We start from the raw sequence: 18,084 nt of genomic DNA on the forward strand, positions 1-18,084 counted from the left end.
TTTCGAAAACAAAAATCCTAAATAAACCCTTTATGATACAAATAATATACAAATAATTAAAAAAAAGAATAGTGGTAACAAATATACCCTCTATACCTGTAAAACATAGATATCTTGTTTTTTACTGGTATTTATTAGGTTCTTTTTCTTCCAGTCTATGTTTAATGAGGGTCCATCCGCCCTTTCGGGCACAAAATGCAGCTTGCGCTGTCGAGTACGGACCCCGGACATGTCACCAGTCATGTCCTTAAAGAGTTAATTTTGAAGCACAAAATGGTGATAATTTACCTCCAGCCAAAGATATGAATTTTGAGCCGAAAAGTAGGTCACTGTACGGCGGTCAATGAGAACCTAAATGCACAGTAACCTGTGACAATAGGAAAGGTGTTTAGCCCTGAAAAGGGCTGTTGGTGCCAGCTATAGGCCTGCCTTACAAGCCGTCTATCTGTACTAGGGGCTCACGCACCCTAGTACACCATCCTCGTCGTCTCAGCCTACTTTATGGGGCCACTCCCCTCGGCATTAGTCAGGACACCGGCAGCTAACTTAACGAAACTGCCGCCTTAAACGATTATAACTCGAATCTTCCATCATCTGCCGGTGCCCTGTGCCTTCTCAGCGACGTGCACGCTCCGAGGGGAAGTGAGAAGTATATATTAGGTCAATTTATTATTATTTTTTATAATTATTTCTTTATCATAAAGAGTTGATTTAGGAGATTTTTCAAAAAAAAAATCATTTTTAAAGGGATAGGATGATGGCACAACTGGGCAAGCCTTTCCTTTTAAAAGGTAACTTTATTTTATAAATATGCTCGAAAAATCTAACAGATTAAACGTAAAAACAATATTTACCGACAGCCATTTTGATTGTGTGTAGACAAAAAAAAAAACAAATTTATAATATTCATAATTGCGAATATCATCTTAAATTTTGTCCGCTTATTCATATTGCCCTTCTTTACCTATGTAAAAATATAGAACAAGAGCACTTTAAACTTGGTTTTCAATTATCATAATTGAATGTCCCAGTCATCTGTAAAAGAACATATGATATTATCGCTTGTTTAAATACGCAGATTTCTATCTACAGAATATGGTTAAAGTGTTTCTCACGGTCCGTGCGTTTTGTTTTTCTATTTTCTTTCTTCTTTTTTTAATAAATTTACACTGACCAAGGTTGGGAATAGTACTGAAATTGTCGACTATCTTTCGGAGTCACAATAATAGAGAATTTTTAATCCAATCTTCCCGGTAGTAAAGAATTTACACTTATTCATTTCATTTGACACATACTTTCTGAAATGAAAAACGTTGTTTTCTGGATGTTGTTGTTGTTGTTTTCCATAAGAAAAGTGCTAGATAGGTTTTATGAAGGATGACGCTCTATATCTAAGAATTCTCATTCCATGAACTTTGTGGCCTCCTCTAATTCTGTGTCTTCCTTTACAATTGCCTTTTTACAACAATTATTCTCTAATATATGTTTCCTGAACGAGAATAAACACCTTTCGTCAATAGATTTAGGAGGACGGGTACACAAACTGACAGTAACACTTAAAACAAGAGTCGTTACCATGCCAACAAGGGAGAGAACCTGATAAGAAATACTGTAAATCTTTTCCAGTATGGATAAGCTACTGGTATCTTTTGGTGTTGAATACGACATGGTTGAGGTTGTTATTGTTGTTGATGCTTCTGCTGACGTCATAGAAGTCAATGATTGAGTAAAAGAGACCGGAGTCATGTTGTGCGATAATGGATGGATGAAAGAGTCTGAAATATTTTGGTAGCCGGGTTTTAAATATGCGTCACATTGGTCAGTTGGGCCCGGAAGTAGATATGGGTATGGCGGCACACCTGAGAAGCGGTTACCTATATTTATCCAAAACACGACAACAGATCCACATATTGCTCCGGTTATCACTCCTCTGGCGGTGGCTCTTCTAAACATAATGGATAACAAAAATGTTGCAACTAATGGACCATCAAAACAACCCATAAAACTTACAAATATGGAGACGACGGAACCCGGAATGGCTGACACACCGAACGCAAGTCCTAATGCTATTAGACCATACATTAGTACAATCATTTTGGATAGCTGAGTTGCACGGAATGCCTGCATATTTGGGAACTTTACTTTGATAATATCCTCATACGTCACGGCTGAAAGACTGCTTAAACACGATGACATCGTAGAGAGAGCTGCACTAGATAACGAAGCGGTGAATAATCCAGCTAAACCCGGGATGTTTTGGAATAAGTCTAAAACTGCAAAAGGAAGAATTGCATTGATGTTATCTATAATCCCTGCCTCTAGAATATCACAGCGTTTTTCCACAAAATATCCAAATATTGTTATACCTTCAAATGATGCCATTAGTTGAAAAGCACAGAAAAACGGTGTTGAGATAAAATATAGATTACGAGCACTCTGCACGGTTGGTGTTGAGTAAACTCGTTGCATTGCCGGTTGCATCAATGTGAAATATAAATACGCACTAAATAATCCGAACGTTGAATTCCACATTTGGTAGCGAACGGTCGGGTCAAATACAAAACTTGTCGAGCCAATTCTATTTTTAGCATTTTTAAACACACTTTCTACTCCACCGGCACCTTCAGTTGATTTCACAAGAACGGCTATCATTCCGGTTACCATGACGATCAGCTGGAAAACGTCCGTCCAAATTACGGCTTTTATTCCACCTACCGCCGTGTAAATAGTTGTCACAAATGTATAGATGAGTATAGTTCCCCAAAAAGGAATCCCTAGGACGACTTCGAGTGCAACACATGTGCCGACCATTACGATTGCCATGTAGAATAAACTAAAAAGTATTCCTGCAATTAAAGTCATATACCTGACAGAATTGTTTCCATACCGAAGCTTGAAGTATTCATTAACACTTGTTAACTTTAATGGATGAAATACCGGAACGATAAAGAAAGCGCTGAATATAAAGGCGATACTGGTTCCAAGAACGTTATATGCTATTCCAATGCCATATGCGTATCCTTCCGCCGGATATCCAAGAACCATAAGAGATGACTGAAACGTGACAATAAAAGATAGTGCCACTGGCCACGTCTTTGAATTCCTGCCCGCGAGAAAATAGTTCACTGGCGTATTTTTCTTTCTTTCCCATATTGCAAAGAAAATCCCAATTCCGAATGATACACCGATTGTACAGAAGAAAACGAAATAATCCGTTATCCCGAACATCGCTTAAACCGGGTAAACAAGTCATTTACTTAAGCCGAACTAAAGATATAATTATCTTTGAAATGACTTATATACCTGTTCTTTATAGAGTCACGTGTATATTACTGAGTTCAAACTCCTTTAATTTATATAAGAATAAATGTGTCATTAGCCATAACTTTGTATTGAAGAAATAAACATACATGGCTGTGTTAGATTGTTATATCGTATTCATGCGACTGAATCAGCTTACGGTAAATGAATACCACTGGAGCGTGTCGTGCATTATATATAATTCATATAGATACAATGAGATTGCAGTTGTACATCAATGATCTATCAATGAAAGTGTTTCATGTTGAACAAATATTTACTATATTAACATACTTAGAAATGTTCTCATTGCTATGGAATCCAGACCGAGCCATTATCATTTCTCTCTTCGCGTCACTAACCGTCACTAATAAACCGTAAAAAATATCTACATAGAAATTAAACAACTGCACGGCTAAACGCCTACAACATTGAATAATCAGGCATTACACTCAAATCTATTTCTTTAAAAGAAGGGCTACGCTTTGAATAAGGCTGTCTTATATCAATTTATATATTGAAAATAAAGTAAAAGTCTGAAGATTGGCTTAAAACTTCGGAAGATCATGTGCTAGTTTTAATTCTTTGACAACGAAAATTTTCTTAAAACCCGAATCCTTGCCATAGTCAAAGAAAGTGTGCAAAGTTTGATAATTTGACAATTTAACATGGTGTTTGCATAAGTCATTACGATACTTTGAGAAGTTAACATGCTTGTGCACATGTCATCACGATATTTCGACAAGTTAACATGCCGTTTGCGCATGTCATCATGAAATGTTGACAAGTTAGCATGTCTTTTACACATGTCATCCAATATTTTGACAAGTCAGCAAGTGGTTTGCACAAGTCATCATTATATTTTGACAAGTTAACATGTCATTTGCACAAGTCATTATATATTTGGCAAGTTAATATGTTATTAGCACAATTCATCACGATATTTCGACAAGTTAACATGCCGTTTGCGCATGTCATCATGAAATTTTGACAAGTTAACATGTCTTTTGCACATGTCATCCAATATTTTGAAAAGTCAGCAAGTCGTTTGCACAAGTCATCATTATAATTTGAGAAGTAAACATGTCATTTGCACAAGTCATTATATATTTTGACAAGTTAATATGTTATTTGCACAAGTCAGCATGACAAAATAGTATCATCGTTTCACAAGAAAGCAAAAACATTGATCACATAAGACAGTCACGGCGTTTCATATAACTGAGTCATTAAACGCGAAATGTTTATCTCCGTGCACACACTATATACCCTTGGATGGGCATAATGCCACTTAAATTTTTAAATATCAGCTGCCTGAACGGCCAAAGATAAACAATATAAAAATAAGACACTTTTCACGCATGCTATACAGTGCAATCTTTATATAATATATTATATTTTTCCTTTTTATTGTGTACTATTAACCAGTATGGCGACAAACTCTTTTAAACGAAATTAATACTGATGTCATTTTATAACAAGATTTTCTTATTAAAATATGAACCTCATCATCACAATCATCATCATCATCATCATCATCATTTTTATTATTATTATCAGCAGCAGCATCAGCAGCATATAAAAATCATCATCATTATTATAACTACCTCCATTACCCTTTGGTAGTTTAGCGCGGAGGAAGGTAGTCTAGTACTAGAGTAACTCTCCAGGAACGATTGTTAGGAAACTATGGAACAGAATTAATGCATTTATTCTATCTTGCTTGATGACATTGGAACTTGCATTATGCTTAATTCCATCTTGCTTGATGACATTGGAACTTGCATTATGCTTGATTCCATCTTGCTTGATGACATTGGAACTTGCATTATGCTTAATTCTATCTTGCTACATGACATTAGAACTTGCATTATGCTTGATTCCATCTTGCTTTATGATATTTAAACTTTGCATTATGCTGGATTCCATTTTTCGTTATTTCATTCAAACATTTCGTAGTCCCCAATTCTTTCATTGAGTGATAACTATTAAACTGGAACAAGCCATTTGGAATACTAAAATGTTAACGTCATATACCTTTATGCATAAGCTACCTTTCTTCATGCTCTATACAAACCATTTACGGTTTAGTTTTTTTGTATTACTTTTATGTATAAGTCATTTAAAATTGACTATTTTTTGTTCCCTGATGGATTTTGTTAAAATGTAACTTATTTGATTTATAGTTCGCATGGCGTGATTACTATTAACTTTCGCTTATATCCATTATGCAGTGTTTATGCTTAATAAAGCTCGGTGTCTGAGGCTTTGTGGATTATGTTTGATCATCTTACATCATGATAAACAATTAAAACTGTGCCTAGCGATTTGTGAACTGTTAAGGGACGAGAACTCTGTTATCGATATCAACGGAATTTTTCCACGATTCGCCTATCATCGGAATTTTCCGTATAGATACTGCGTACATGTATATATCAAAGTGCTGCAGCACTGAATGCGACGGACATGCAACCGGAGAGACATTAAGGCTTTTTTTAGAAAAAAAAACAAAACACAAAAGATATAACAGAGAAAATTTGTTCCATTCAAGTTCGAGATTTGTAGAGCAATATATTTTATGTGTCCCAATCTGATATAATACAGATTTTCTACTTATACAGAATGAATTGTATGCCTAAAAACTCTGGTCAAACTTGTAAATCAGTGTCCTTATCGATTTAAATTATTCCAAGGAATGATATGTAAATAGAAAAAAAACTGTCAACGAAATATTTCTAAAATAAAACCATGCAAATTAACTTCAAGCATAATACATTATACATGTGATAATGTTATTTAGAATTGCTTCGTGTTATATCATAGTGGGCATATAGGAAATAAAATATAAGTCATTTGTATTTTTATTTCTCTTGGATATGTCTCATTAAAAATATTTTTGGTTAAAATCATCAGCAATTAAAAGTGTATTTTTTAGATTTTTTTATTTACAAGGTAAATATGTAGAGGCCAGAGCACATCGTTTTTATTTTAATTTAAATGTCACATAAGCTGTCCTTTTCAATTTCACACTAAATTCCATTTTCAACTTGTTTGCTTCTTACAATTGTAAGTATTGCATGTAAGCAAAGTAAGTATCCGCTGGTTTATTACATGTATAATGTGTACTCCCTAATCGCCTGCAGGTGAAGCAGAATCTATTTTTATAATAGCGAATGTTAACTCATATCTTGACCTAGAAAAATATGTAATCAAACCACAAGAATCGGAAGTAGAACTGATATTATAACTTCCTTCAATAAAGATTACCATGAAAGACTACATGGTAGTGAAGTGTTGAAAAAAACTCTCTTGTTACATGTATTTTCAAAAATAGATAATTATACTAACCATTATACTGTATCTATAGCTTTCGCAGAAGCGGTGGGTCTACCGGTGCGGCGATGGAGAATTCGTCGCAGAAGCGGTGGAAAAACATGGCTGTCGCATAGTTTTTTGCTGGTGTCGGTAAGTTTATAACTGATTTTTATGTTGTATTTTTATGTTCAACTGATAACACCTAGTGAGACTGGAGCCCACATATGTACTCTTCCAACGTATTACACGCATGGGGTGCAAATCATGACCAGTTATGCAAACACTTCTGTACAGTTTGACGAGGGGACGCCACTTTTGTCTTATTTTGTTTATAACACTACAAATGTACTCAAAACTACCCCTAGATACACTGGCATCGCATCGTATGTATTATATTTACACAAAACAACCGTATTTTGGAACTTTTGGAAATTGATATTACCATTTTCATAAAAGAATTGATAAAAATTGATTACAACGCAGACGGCGGTGGATTCGATTGCAACGCAGTGCGGTGGGCCCGATATCAATTATGTCTTTTTTTTTAACGTAAAAGTCGCAGACACCTAGGAATTGATCTAATTTATTAATAACTGCTGAATATTCAGCTAAACACGCGGTATGAGTCACGAAAATAGTTCTTCTTTTATTAATGTGCGAGTTATTCTAGAGTCACGAAAAACTTTTGATTTGTTAATAATAATGTTTTGTATAATGTAGAAATATTTATTTCCTACTAATAATTTCTTGGAACTCAGAACTTAGACCTTTATTATAGTATAATTTGCTGTCCTACTTTTTCGACAGCTGTAAATCGTTTCGGCAGTAATTTGCATATTGCGCAATAATACTACGGGACTACAACGTTTGTATCAATCAAATACGTTCATATTTTTACTAGGATAACTTAATTTGAAATTGAAAAGGCTAAATATGGAAGATTTTAAGATATCTCGACAAAGTATGTGAGTTTTAAAGATCAAATTCATGTACTATTTCATGGGCTGTTATTCGGTTGAGGACACTGCGCGATTGTAGCAGACGAAATCCCATGTGTAGATGACTTAGCTCTGAACGCGCCTGAGGGCGCGTCCGTCGCAATAAATACGTACTAAGCGCTTAATACATACATTGCAGTTGAAAGAATATAAATACAAGTAGTAAAGGATTATGCAATATAATTTTATATATGTATACAGTCTAATAGAAAAAAATATGCTCGTAAACAGTGATTCAATGGGGCAGTTACACGTACAGTCAGTGGCGGATTCAGGCCCTGGCTTAAGGGCTGCACCTACCCCCAAATATACGTTCGTGATCTTGGATGGAATATATACGTGTCAGTTTCATGCAATAGTCTTCTTAGTGTACTCCCTTACCAAAACATATTATGCTGTCATCCAGTTGTTAAGCACCTGCCTAGGTACTGCGAAGGTCTTATCTAATGACTTGGACATTAAAAAGCAAAAATTATTGGCCTTTTAACTTAATAAATGTCTCAGAGTCACTAATAGTGGCGAATAGGTATGTAACACATTAAAATATACATGTATAATAAGGAAAGAAGGAAGTTGTTTATTTTTGTAACATGTGCATAATCAATTACAAATGAGCCGCGTCACGACAAAACCAACATAATGGGTTTGCGACCAGCATGGATTCAGACCAGCCTGCGCGTCCGCGCAGTCTGATCAGGATCCAGGCTGTTCGCTACCAGTTTCTCTACTTGTAAAAGAGTTGGAAAGCGAACAGCATGGATCCTGATCAGACTGTGCGGACGCGCAGGCTGGTCTGGATCCATGTTGGTCGCAAACCCATTATGTTGGTTTTGTCGTGACGCGGCTCAAATGTTGGGCATATGTGTGTCTGATTATAGATCAGACATCCCGCACACACCACCACATTCACATACATTTGTGCTTAATGATATACTATGCACATCTTTCAGTAACATATTTTTATCACAGAAATTTATTGAAATCTATAAAATTCTTACTAAATATGTTTTATTTAAATAAAAACACATACACATAATGTATAGGAATCTGCTTTCCTTATTACAGGTCAAGTAAAGTTGTGTCTGTCTTTAAAAGAAACTTCCATATATTTTTTTGTAATAACACTATACATGTATATTCATACTGCACACTTACAGTGTAAAGGATTTAAAGCACAATATTTGTGTGAAGCCAAATTATATTTATTTTATTTTACAGAAAAAAAAATCAAGTTTGTACTGTACTAAGTCGTGGCCACGAGTTACTAAGTCGTTTAAGTCGTGGGAACGAGATAACTATGTCGTGCAGACGAAATAATTAAATCAGATTACACCATGATTTTCTAAACTTAGAAAATTTCTGTTTAAAGATTTACATGCAACATTAATTTTTTGAAAATACTGAAGTGTTCACTTTGAACTTGATACATGTCTTTAGGATCATAAGGGCCATAAATCATACATTAATTTTGACTAAGTTATAGCCCTTTGTTGGGACAATTCTATGATAGAATTGGTCATTTTGTACGTACAACGGCCTGTTAACATTGTTTATACCATAACTTGAGAGGGGCTTAGTCCTGGTTTATTTTATTGGGTAGGGACATTGCCCATGGACAGTAGATATCCTATAAGGATGTTTGAGGTCACGGGTCAGACGAACATGACACTTCATGTAAAATCATTGTCTGATGAATGATTTAGAAAAAATAAGCCGTAGTTTATATAACCTAAAAAGATCAGTAGATGACATCTAATAATTTTTAGGCAATTTGGTCAGAAATCAGGGTCACAATGACGCTAAATCTTTGACCTATCAATAACTTGTATAAATGGCACTTTTACGGACAGGAGAAGTAGGGGCATCCTTGTTAGGAAAATTCATATAAATAGTGTAATTTGATTGGTTATTTATCTCGTTCGCACGACTTAACTTTCTCGTGACCACCACTAAACTTGCTCGTGGCCACGACATAGTAACTTGTTATAACGACTTATTCATCTCGTGGCAACGACTTAGTCATCTCGTTCCCACTACTAAGTAACTCGTTGCCACAATATAGTATCTCGTTCCCACGACTTAACTATCTCGTGGCCACGACTTAGTAACCCGTGGCCACGACACAGTATCTCGTGCGCCAGGATAAATAATCAAAGCACAGAAGGCGCTGAATTTGTTTGGGTCTCAGAATGTTAGAAAGGTGCAGGTTGTGAGATTATACAGTGTGTTAGCCAATAGCGGATCATAGCCAATAACGGATCAGTCAGTAATTTAACGAAATATTCTTCTAACAGTTTTGAGCTTAAAATGTTTTTACCTAACAGGCATGTGCATTAGGATGTTAGCTACTTGACAGCGGAAAAAATGTAAACATCCGTGTAATTCATATCAGATTCACTCAGATGCTTAACCAAGCGTTTCCGTTTCTCGTGAAATTCAGCGCCGTTGACAACGCATATTTGAAATTGTTGCCTTATTTATCATAAAAACTCGAAAGATATTGGATCAAAGCTGGTAGATATTTGATGTCCAATATGTTAACTACCTGCAACACCAACCGTTTAAAAAATACTTGAGGAATTATTTTGATAGCGCAATTCAAATGAATTGCACCGAGTTGTCCAAAAGCGGGTCATGCAATTTTATAGGAAGGGACCGCCTCAAAGTTATACAACCTGTTATAAAAAATATTTTTTAGAAAATTTTAGTTTGTAGACCAAATAAATAAATAAATAATATAGAGTTTAAATGATTTATGTTAATATTACAACTGAAGTATGCAGTCCATGCCAAAAAAAAAAATTATGCAGTATAAACAGCTGCAACAGTTAAATACTGTTACAGGCTACATGTACGTAGGTATCCAGTTTTTTTCCAGACTATATATATCATCATAAATCATTGTTATTAAAAAAATCATATACAAAGAACATATTTTTTCATATTCATACTGACCACATAGAACATGAAAATTTCTAGAAACTGCACTTTTAGTTTTTGTTTCACAGCAGCAACAACAACAACAACACATTAAAGTTACAGTTACTTTACTCAAGTTTTACATAGAAGGTGTTTTCATGAGCTGCTTTGTCCCCTGTAATCATAAAAAAATAAATATGCATTTAATGTCAACCATTTGTCTTGTGGCTGTTGCCTACACAAATTATTGAGTTCACCATTATTACAATTATAACATTACTATGTTAACCACAATCATTCAGTTGCCTCTTGAATTCTTTAGTTAGTGGTACCCTTTACACTGTGATATTCAGGGGTGACATATATTTGTGCAATATTTTCTTTGTTTAGGACGAATTTGACAGAAAATACGTGTTTTGAGACAATCCCCTATTCGTATGTCACGTGATCCGCTAATGGCTGATTTGACCCGTTATTGGCATGTTTACTAGATGTTTGAAAAGGGTAAATGCACCATGATGCATTCAAAATACAAATTCACAAAAAGTATACAGTAAAAGAGGAATAAAAATACTTCAAATCTACATACATTTATTTAAGAATTTAAAAATCATTCGTTCATAAACACTAAAAGTTTCACTAGTGATCCGTCATTGGCCAACTCACTGTATGTATAGTGCCACCAATGCTTTCCAGCGTTTTAATTGTAGTAAATTGGCTATAAGACTTATTGCAACACCGATATGCAATCCAATGTTTATTTGACTTAAACAATTTAAAAAAAAATGAGTTACCCTTACTGGGATTTGAACTCAAGACCTCTCGCTTCGTAGGCGAGAGCGAAAACCCTTCAGCCACGGTGAATTTATATGTGAACGGCCTGAAGAAAACCACATTATTCTAAATTAGGCTTGTAACGACTTTAATTGTTGTTTAACACAGATGTAAATAATCCTGGAGCTTACTATAAGCATGTATACGGAATCAAAGGGATGCAAGTTCTGTGGTATTTTCTGATCTTTGCAATCTTAATCGTACTGTATATCTGTATGCATTTTCCTGTATAAGTTTATTTTTACGTATTCATTTTGCAAGGCACCAGAGTTTGATACATACGGAATTCTGCATAACTAGAGATGCATCAAAAAATCATTTATGTTCATTTTTTTACGACAGTCACACTTTATCCTTGCATATCATGGCTACTTCCTTAACAAAGACACTTAAAAAAGAATTAAAAAAAACGTTTCCTCGACTTGGATTTGAACTCCAGACCTCTCACTTCTGAAGCGAGCGCGTTACCCCTGCACCACGGAGAGATTTACAAATAATGTCTGAATAACATCAAGTCATTCTAGATTTAGAACTTCCATTGCATTTCGGATTTGTTATCCTTATTAATTTCGAGGTATATTGTTCAGGATAAACCTGTTGTTTAAAATTGAAGTAAATAATTTAGCGAAAATCTTCTCGCCCAAACAGTCCGACATGTAGAATCTATATATTCCACTACTCTCGGTAATCGATATCGCTAAAAATAGTATTTTCATTGATAAAATCATATTCATCCGCGTAATTTGTGATTGTGCATTTATTGACAATTCTTTTAGCCAACGCTATTTTCAAACTTTGAATGCGTTGTTATTTGTTGGATACTTGTAACAAAATAAAAAAATATTTCTTTCTTTTAAATCGCTAGTTTTAAGCTGTTTTGAGAACTACTTGTTGTTAGGTTTGTTGTGAACTTCTGTGTCAGAGATTAAATGTCCGCTTTGTATTTACATAATTTCGATCAGAAAATACAATAAAACAATATTAGAAATCTTCGACCATTCGGGAATTATTTTGCTTGAAAATTAATTCGCCAGTCTTTGACCATTTTTACGCAGTGATCTCCCCTGAATTTTTCGGCGTTAGTGTACATATAAAGGGAAGTAACCGCTTCAAAAAAGTGGACTACTTTCGGCGTTTGCAATTAACAACATTAGACTCTGAAATTTCGCTACCATTATTTGTTTGGTCTGACGACCCAAACAAATAAAAACCACACACATGTCACCTTTGTGCCACCGTAAGTTTGAGCATAGTATATCTTAAAATTCAATTTCACTATTGCTCATACGACTATCACACACGCTCAAAAAGAAGTGTAAACAATTGTATAAGAGGTGAGTTGCCACTTGTAGGGTGAGTTATTAGAGAAATCTATAACATTTTTTTCCACATGCTGGCGGAATCTTCAAAAACACACACTTTTCGTCTGTCGCATCGAGTTCCCTTGTTTTCCAGTAAATTTTCCCTTTCCAGTAAATTTTCCCTTTACATGTCAGTCTCCAACTAACACTGTTCTGTATACGCCCCTGTATAAAGGGGACGTAACTTTGTTTACTCCACGTGCCAAAATACGGGATCATCCGGAAAATAACGGGATGTACCGATAAAGCGACACCTGCTGTCATAATATGAACACAAATTATTGCAACTCGCATTATGCTTACTGCCAACTGCTTAGTGCGTACTGTCACATGCGACTATAATATCGCTATCGTTGTCATCTTCGTTGTCGATGCGCAGTGATCATGTATTGCATTATATTTGTAATCAGTGAATATATTGAAGCATATGAATGCTAAGACTCATCAAATTCGCCAATTATTGATCAAAATTAATATTTTACTGTGACATAATGTCGACAATATAAGTGGCAGATTTATAGCAAATTAAAGGTACTGACAGAAACTAACCATGTGACATATAGTTATATCAAGAACAAGCAAAGAATGTTATCTTAAACACCAAACATAATACGTTGTCCTTTATAAAAGATGTAATTAAACATATAGCATATTAAAATATGTGAGTTTGATGGTTTAGTAGGGAACACATAAGGTTGCAATTACATGAAAGTGCATTCAGTAATCATAAGGCATGATTGAATTCAGCAAAAGCAGGTTTTCATTGTCATAATGAAGTATAGAAGCAAGCATAATGTAAGTCCCGATATCATAAAGCAAGATGGAATAAATGCACTAATTCTGTTTCATAGGAAACTACCCGCCTTTATGACTAAAATACTGTTGGGAAAAGGCGTAAAGTGAAACAAACATACAAACAAACAAACAAAACCTCCACCACCACTAACATCATCATAATCACGGTATGTTTCTTTAATTATATTTCATTGTGTGTAAGAAAGCTGTTTTACACTATCATTTAATAAAATCAATGGCTTCTGAGCTCTATTTTATCTATAATGTAGCTCGAATAATTTCTCTTTTCAAAAAAAAATTTAGCAAAACTCTAACCTTACTTAGAAATCGCCATATGACTTCATCCTAATTGGATTTTCTTTGAAAATATGATCAGTAAATTTTCCCTTTTCACAAAATTTGTTCAGTTACTTCCCAATGCTTTCCCATTTTTTCAAGGTTATCTAAAAGATTAAACCTTCAGGAAACTTATTCAAACTTTAACTTGTTTTTTTAGTCTGTTTCTAGATAATCTTTCTTAACCTGCGTTCCTGTGATTTATAACAACACTGAAAATAAATATGTTATATATTTATATTTGATAATTAACCTATTTACAATAAAGGCACATTATGCCTCAGGAGCGAATTTTTTCCTTCTTTAGAAAGGGCAAACATGATAATTATAACGTTTTCATGATGGTTTTAAAGCTAGATGCTTTTCACCTGACCAAATAAGATAATGAGTTATGAAAGTAGAAAAATGTAAACAAAATAGTATTTTGACTTCTATACAAAATACTAAATTACTGTAATTGTACTAATTGCCATGAAGCAACAGAAGCAAATGATGGTTCAGGTAATTGGTAAATGACCATTTTTTTTGAAACTTTAACAGGACATCAAAAATAAAATAAAAAACTTTTGAGAAATAAAAATAAAAGCATTTCTGAAGCATAATAGGCAATGTTTTTATACATTTTTTTTTTAATTTGTGTCATTTCTATCCAACAGTTTAGTATTGAGAATTAAATACTGATTAAGTTTGCCAGTCTGGACTGGTGTGTAAAGGGAGTGGGGTTGAAATTAATTAAACTGTATATTATGTGCACACTTAGTCATTTTACTCTCATGAAAAGTTACGTGAATTACTTCTTCGAATAATATTTTTTCTTAAAGGCCCATCATGCCCTATAAAAAAACATTTATTTTTTTTTATTTTTGAAAAGCTTCGTGGTCGAGGGGTTAGAGTCGATGACTTCTAATCAAGTTACCTCTCTGGCGTGTGTTCGATCCCCGGGAGATGCTTTGGTAGTTTAGCGCGGAGGAAGGTAGTCTAGTACTGGTGTAACTCTCCAGGAACGATGGTTAGGAAACTACCCGCCTATATGACTGAAATACTGTTGGAAAAAGGAGTAAAATGAAACAAACAAACTAACAAATAAAAGCTTGTTATTTTTGCTGTCCTATTATAGCTGCCAAAAGGCTGCTTACTGTCCAATAACCGGAACCATATTTTGGTTTTGATGCTTTTTGACAATTAGTACAATTATAGATTTAGTGATTTAGTATTTTGTATGATAGCTTACTTACAACTTTGTTTATATTTTGCTATTTTTATGAAAAACAATTCCTGATTAAACACTATCTTTAAAGGTAACATATGAAATGCTCTTAACCCTTTACATGTATTTAAATGTTACAAAATGTTTATTGCTATTTCTAAAGAAGGGAAAAAATTAAATTGCTTCCGAGACATAAACTCGTGTTTTGCTTTCCCTTTCTAAAGAACGGGTAAACAATTGTTTCTGAGACTTTATGTGAGATTTATCAACTTTTTTACACGTGTGTATGTCTTTCTTTGACAAGAACAGATCCTCGTTCTTATTAAGATAGATCCACAACTGAAATCTTCCAAACCAATATCAGAATGAAAGTCAATACAAATATAAACTTTATGATAAAAACATATCATGTACATGATTTTACGAGAAGGATCCTCACCAGCAAGTGGGTCTCATAAATAAACTCTTCTGACAGTGTATAATCGTGACACTCAACTATTAATAAAATACACATGGGTTGATATACCGCTACAGGATGATCATGTTTGGTTTAAATAGTACATAGATTACCAGGCTGAAATCAGTACTTAAGTCTGAGATTCACGTTGTCACAATTATTCATCAGCACAATATGTGTTTTTTACTTATCACGACTTATAGACAAACTAACCGTTGCATATCACGATGACAGTAAATTAACTCTTTGTTTACTATATACATGAATAAACGGAGTACGTTTTTCGACATCTAATATAAAGGCAGAATTATAAGAAAAAGCCTTAGAAGCGAACAGTTTGGACCAGAATTAGACTGTACAATCCGTCCATGGAAGTCAATACTATTATATAGTTGTCCGAATATACACTGATCATTCTAAAATTTATAACTTTTTTAAACAAGCAAATATACATGTGAATTTTACCCTGTGCACAAACAGTTATTAATACTTGTCACTATAATTATTAAAGATCAACAAATATAAGCCATGGTTTCACTTGATTATAAGTTTCACGTGAGCAATTATGAAAAGACATAATCAAAACCGGGCCCGAAAAGACATTATCAAAGTCGACCCGCTGTGCATAAGCACGTGCAAAATGTGACCGTTTCTGTAGATTTCGCAAAGAGGGTACCAATATGGATACGCACCGTGACGTTAGTGGAGTAAATGCAAACCTATGCATGTCTTTGTGCAGAACTGTCTAACTTGATAACTCCTAAACCCTTAGTCTGCTGGCGGCAAATAAAACTACCCATGCCACCAGCGCTGACCAAGGTCAGACGGCATACCCATACCGTCTGTGATGGTCTTCATGTCCTGTTCACTAGTAGTCAATATCAAAATATGAAAATCTCCCTTGAAAGGACGAATGGCTGTTTCCAGATTGAAAAATTGACACGTTCATTTGAAGTTATAGGAATGGTTAGGGAACTATTTTTGTTCCTTCTCTATTCAATAATCGCGTATTGACACTCTTTGGTTAACATGGCTCTAATACGTACCAATACATATATTCTTTGGTATTTAGAGAAGTGTTTTTGGATAGAGAATAGTTTATCAATATACCTATTAACTTAGTTATTCATCTTTTTAATTATTTATAAATTTACATTCTTACATAATTCATCTATATTCTTACATGTATTTTTGCTTTGATGAAACTGTTTGAATAAAGTATCATTTTTTTTAACTTAATTAAATTACAGTATTTTATCTTAACAAGTTCAACATTTGGTAAATAAAATTTATAATTTATATATCTTTTTCTTGCACGCGTTTAAATTACTTTGGTAAGACGAATTATCAGCCCACATGCTCGTTTGTGTAACATATGTTTGCTAGCAATATGATTTAGTTCAGATAATACTTTAAACTTCCGAGTATTCGTCTTCGTACTTTCACACATTCACGTTTCAGATTACTTCAGGTGGCCATTACAGAACTTCGTATAAATTTCTACGCTTGTCGTATACGACAATCTTTTTTTACATAGGTATAAATTGAATATATTTGGTTGATCTTGAATGAATGTAATAATTATATAATTTATTTGTGTGCAGTTTCTCAGTATTCATCCGAGTTTATTTCCTTTTAATTATTGTGTTTTTGTACATACATTATGTCAATGACAAAAATCTGTGAGAACTAAATATAAATAAATTTTATCGGAAAGACGATCCGACCATTAGCTTTAAATTAATTTTGCGAGTTTTTGTAAACATTACTGGTGTCTCATAGCTAGTTTAAGGTGAAAGTGAAATTACAAAATTATCAAAAATAGAATATGAAATATGCAGTCAGGAAATTCATATAAAATATGATATAAGAAATACACAAATGGTTTTTCACGGTAATTCGTTACATATCGCGGGCAGTCGAAAAAGGAACAACGCGGTAAAAATGGAGGGTTATTTACGTTTACTTTTTATCAGAATCATTTTCGTAAAACGACACTTATCTACTACAAGTCATTAAACAAATATTGAATTGGTCCACGGTTATATGACTTTTACGTGTCCAATTGTAGCAGTTTTCCTGGGAATTTAAGAAATTCTTACTTAATATGTCTAATTTGAATAAGTAACAAGAACGAATTTATTGCACGAGTTGAATAAAATTATATTATGCGAGCCTCTGGCGAGCATAATATTATTTTATTTAACGAGTGAAATAAATTCAGTATGGAACTTACACGAATTTAATATTCTATTTATCACATACCAATAAATAAAGACCGTTTAAAGTGAAATAAGAGCCATGCCTATAGTATAACGCTGACATTTAGCGCTCTTTACTATAAGAATCTTACACCGGCTGCCGGTACAGACCGGAATATCTAGCTCGAGGGTAACTGTTTACAGCGGTAACGAGGCTCTGCCGAGTTTCTGCTAAACAGTTACCCGAGAGCTAGATATTCCCGTCTGTACCGACAGCCGGTGTTTGATTCTTTTTCTTGCATATTACATGTCAATTATTTTCGGAACAGAAATTATGAAAACTGATATTCTCATTACGCAC

The 18,084-nt window shown here is 34.1% G+C and overlaps 1 protein-coding gene across 1 annotated transcript; it reads right to left on the reverse strand.

Moving 5' to 3' along the window:
- Nucleotides 1-1,401: 1,401 nt before the first annotated feature.
- Nucleotides 1,402-3,228, reverse strand: LOC132747249 (sodium-coupled monocarboxylate transporter 2-like). Its single transcript, XM_060736575.1, has one exon. The coding sequence runs from the start codon at nt 3,226-3,228 to the stop codon at nt 1,402-1,404; it is 1,827 nt and encodes a 608-aa protein (XP_060592558.1).
- Nucleotides 3,229-18,084: the final 14,856 nt, after the last annotated feature.

Source organism: Ruditapes philippinarum, unplaced genomic scaffold (assembly GCF_026571515.1).
Source record: "Ruditapes philippinarum isolate M1 unplaced genomic scaffold, ASM2657151v2 ctg7_1_1_1_1, whole genome shotgun sequence".
NCBI lineage: Eukaryota > Metazoa > Mollusca > Bivalvia > Venerida > Veneridae > Ruditapes > Ruditapes philippinarum.